The following is a 3910-nucleotide window of genomic DNA, read 5'->3' on the forward strand; positions in this document are numbered from 1 at the left end:
ATAACCTGTGCAAAGTTTCACACCATTAATATAGCATACAGACATGGCTCCCATACAAAGATCCAAATTTTTTGTGACTTTAGTTATGGAAAGTGTTTCAAAAATAATTTTTATGGCAAAATTAACGTCAGACATATTTTTTATAGTATTTTGTTAGAAAATAGAATACTTTCAAATGTCGTACAAATGGGTTCATCATGAAAGTGTGAAAAATCTTTTCTCGGGTACTTCTGCTATTAAATTAAAAAATATTTCGTTGCCAAAGTTGAAACATATTTTTTGGTTTCGAACTTTACGACGCTTGAAAGGCTTGAAAAATCGAACAAATATTATTTTGAACTTTCTTAATAAAATATGCAACTACCACAGTGCGGAAAAGTTCGTCTTACTCCCGTAAGACTTTTTATTTCATGCGGTCTTCATACAACCGGTTAGTAAATCTATCTCCATTTTTATTCCATTATCTGATTTTAATTCGTGTCAATCATTCACAGCATCGAGGAAACTTATGATATATTCAAAATCAACTCCATGATAGAAAACAAGATCAACGTTAGTCCAGATTCGAACATGTTGACAACATGTGGATTTCCGACAGTAGGCTCAACTCCAAGCTATGACCAAAACTTTATTAAACCAGAAATCAATGGACCAGTCGAAATCAGCGACACAAGCGATGAAGAGGATCTGACAGAAATGAAACTGGAATTACCGTCTCCCATTCTAGACGATGATTACGACATACCACCTGAATGGGACGTAATGGAAGCTGACGATGACATTCCGGAGATTGATAACGAATTATATCACGCCAGAGAGAAGACGAATAAGCGCACATCCACTGCCGTGTCAAACTTCGAAGATGGTACCAAAGGTAACAACATGGCAGGAACACCAATGGAATGCGCAAGAAAACGTGCATTAGGTTCGATTGCAAAAAATGCACCGAATAAAAAGTCAAATTCCTCAAAACCAATGGGAACGAAGAAGCGATTCCAGTGCGAACTTTGTGCATATTCCAGCAATTATAAGGCTGACCTGAAGAAACACACCCGTACTCATACTGGCGAGAAGCCGTATCGATGTGATATTTGCCGCAAAGAATTTACGCAGTTGCATAACATGAAAAAGCACAAAGTGACTCACGTCAATGAATTTCCATTCCATTGCCGAGGATGTTTCGATGGATTTTCCCAGAAGACCGAAAAAGATGCTCACGAAAAAGTGTGCAAAGCACGCCGATATGAATGCCATGTCTGCAAGAAGTTTGTCACTGCGTATAAAAATCAGTTGAAAATGCACATGCGGAAGCACAACGGCAAAAAACCGTTTCGATGCGAGATTTGTATGAAGCGTTTTACACAGAAAGGAAGTTTGAAAACACATTTGGCCACCATCCATGGCAGCAATTATTGAAGATTTTTCTTTTAAAAACATTCTCAACATTCGTATCATTAAACTTTTCATTTTCAAATATTCAACTCAATTTATAAGGAAAGCATAGTAGAAACTAAATGCCAATCGAATAATCAGACTATTATAATCTAGCCAAAATTTGATTCAATACTAATGTGAAGACTTAATCAGTTAAGTTCAACGTTATCAATGTTAAAATGTGAAACATTGTTTAAGCTGAAAATATTCAATAACATAGCTTATTAAAATGTTCATTCGAAATGCCACTATGTCAAATGTTCAAATAAAGCAATTTTGATGAAGTTATAGACTCGTTAACTGTATGAATTTCCAATGGATAACAATAAATATCGATTATGATTCAATTAAAATTCAAATTCCTTCCGTCAATCGGCGCAAGTGATTTCGCTATTCCTACTGCAGCGAATACGGTTTGACAGCTTGTTCGCCTTAATTGACACCATTCTTTGTATTTCATACATTCGTGGCTCAACATATTTCAATCTGAAAGCATCAAGTAAAGAAATAAAATTATATTTTCATCGAATTAATACTTCATTGACTTGAATTCGTCACGCGAACTCTAGCTGTGTGACTATTTATCTCGATCTGTGGTCTGATAGTACATGATTTCCTTCATTATTGCAAGAATCAACCAATCTTTTAATTTTTATTCGCTATATTCCAATTTAGTGAAAAATCTGAAAATGCTGAGCTGGGGTGACGAGATGAACCAAATGCTTACTGCATTCGAATACCAAGCGAAATTTTCTCTGGCCAATATCAAACAGGCCCTCAAACGCAATGGTTTCACGTTCAATGCTGCCTTCAAGCAATATTTTTTGCGTGTTTCGTATGATCGGTGAGTAAAAACAATATCCGCAGTTTTGCAATAATAATTCAGTATTGATAATTGTGTGCAGGATTAAGAATACGTACGATGAATTCGAAATAAAGTCAATGTTCGAAGATGAGAGCACGCCAGCAACCGACGAATATCCGAATTCATTTCACACTTCGAGTCAAGCCATGAACAATACACAACCAACAACCAATGAACCATTTGAAATCATTGACACGAGCGACGAAGAGGATGAAGCACCGAAAATGCAACGCGCCATTCGATACGATGGCCATGGCATATCAAATGAATCAAACGATTATGGTCAATTGGACGACGATGGAAGCTACACCGAAATGTCGGACATGAAATCAAACGTGTTCTATTATCAAGGAGATGTTTCGAGTAACAGAGATGGGGATCGCATTGGAAATGGAATGGACAACGCAATGAAGGCGGTCGAAATGGAACGGGACGATAGCATTCCGATAGTTGGCATCACTATGGACACAACGATCCAAAACACATCAACTGTGAAATTGAACAATGACTCAAACAACATGACAGGAAGATCAAATGGACGTCCAAGCAAACAAACTGAATCATTGCGACGTAAAAACTCAACTTCGTCAAACCAAATGGGAACGAAGAAACGATTCCAGTGCCAACTTTGTGAATATTCCAGCAATCAAAAGGGAAACTTCAATGTTCACATGCGTACTCACACCGGTGAGAAACCGTATCGATGTGATAATTGCCACAAAGAATTCGCAAGAATGGAACATTTGAAGAGGCACAAAGTGTCTCACACTGACCAAATTCCGTTCCATTGTCGTGGCTGTTTCAAAGGATTTTCCCAGAAGACCGAAAAAGATGGCCATGAAAAAATGTGCAAATTACGTCGATACGAATGTCATATTTGCAAGAAGTTTGTCACAGTCAACAAGTGTGATTTGAAAATTCATATGCAACAGCATACTGGTGCAAAACCGTTTCGATGCGAGGTTTGTATGAAGTGCTTTAAGCGAAAAGAGCATCTGAAGAAGCATTTGGACCAAATGCACACTAGAAAAAATCCATAATAAGTTCAATCCTTCAATACAATCCCTTATATGGCAGCAGACCAACTCTTTCGAGCAAACCAACAACATGTCAAAACATTTAATTTCTTATTAAGTTAAATCAACTCACAATCTATTCTACAGTTTTTCTCTGAATTTTTCAATAAATAATAATTGAATTCAAAAATTCAATTTGAATGCATTTTTATTTCATTGGCGGGAAACCAATTTGAATTCACTGATTGAAATTATTGTCGGTGAAAGATATTCAGTAAAAGTATGAGCAGCGAATTGAATTCGTCCCAAAGCATTTCAACGTGGCGAAATTCCATTTTGACAAGTTCTTGAAAATGATAAAGTTGTAGCACATCACACATAACCTTATGCAACGCATGTATTTAATTCCATGTACTTCGTACGGTATTAGGTAATCAAAAAGCAATTTAAGACTCAACACCAGAAAATATCGTGAATATATTTAAAGTGCTTTTGAATTTTCTTTGAAGAAGTTCAATTCGAGAAAAACATTGGAATAAAATTCAAGTTTTTCATTGATTTGTTCGAAGATTGAAGGAAAAGGTAAGAGTTCTAG

At 36.3% G+C, this 3910-nt stretch overlaps 1 protein-coding gene across 1 annotated transcript; it reads left to right on the plus strand.

Annotated features, from left to right (window-relative positions):
• Nucleotides 1-570: 570 nt before the first annotated feature.
• LOC116346081 (zinc finger and SCAN domain-containing protein 31-like) lies at nucleotides 571-3339 on the plus strand. Its single transcript, XM_031775985.1, has 3 exons — nucleotides 571-1054; nucleotides 2110-2278; nucleotides 2340-3339. Exons 1-3 carry the CDS (start codon nucleotides 571-573, stop codon nucleotides 3337-3339), a joined length of 1653 nt encoding a protein of 550 aa, XP_031631845.1.
• Nucleotides 3340-3910: the final 571 nt, after the last annotated feature.

This window comes from Contarinia nasturtii, unplaced genomic scaffold, assembly GCF_009176525.2.
Source record: "Contarinia nasturtii isolate CC-2019 unplaced genomic scaffold, AAFC_CNas_1.1 Cnas_scaffold_1426, whole genome shotgun sequence".
NCBI classification, from domain to species: domain Eukaryota; kingdom Metazoa; phylum Arthropoda; class Insecta; order Diptera; family Cecidomyiidae; genus Contarinia; species Contarinia nasturtii.

Excerpts from the sequence above, each read along its gene's own strand:
- LOC116346081 (XM_031775985.1), top strand. The coding sequence starts at position 571 with ATGTTGACAACATGTGGATTTCCGACAGTAGGCTCAACTCCAAGCTAT. Across the intron at positions 1,055-2,109 it reads TGACCTGAAGAAACACACCC|TGAAAAATCTGAAAATGCTG; the intron begins GTACTCATACTG and ends ATTCCAATTTAG. Across the intron at positions 2,279-2,339 it reads TTGCGTGTTTCGTATGATCG|GATTAAGAATACGTACGATG; the intron begins GTGAGTAAAAAC and ends AATTGTGTGCAG.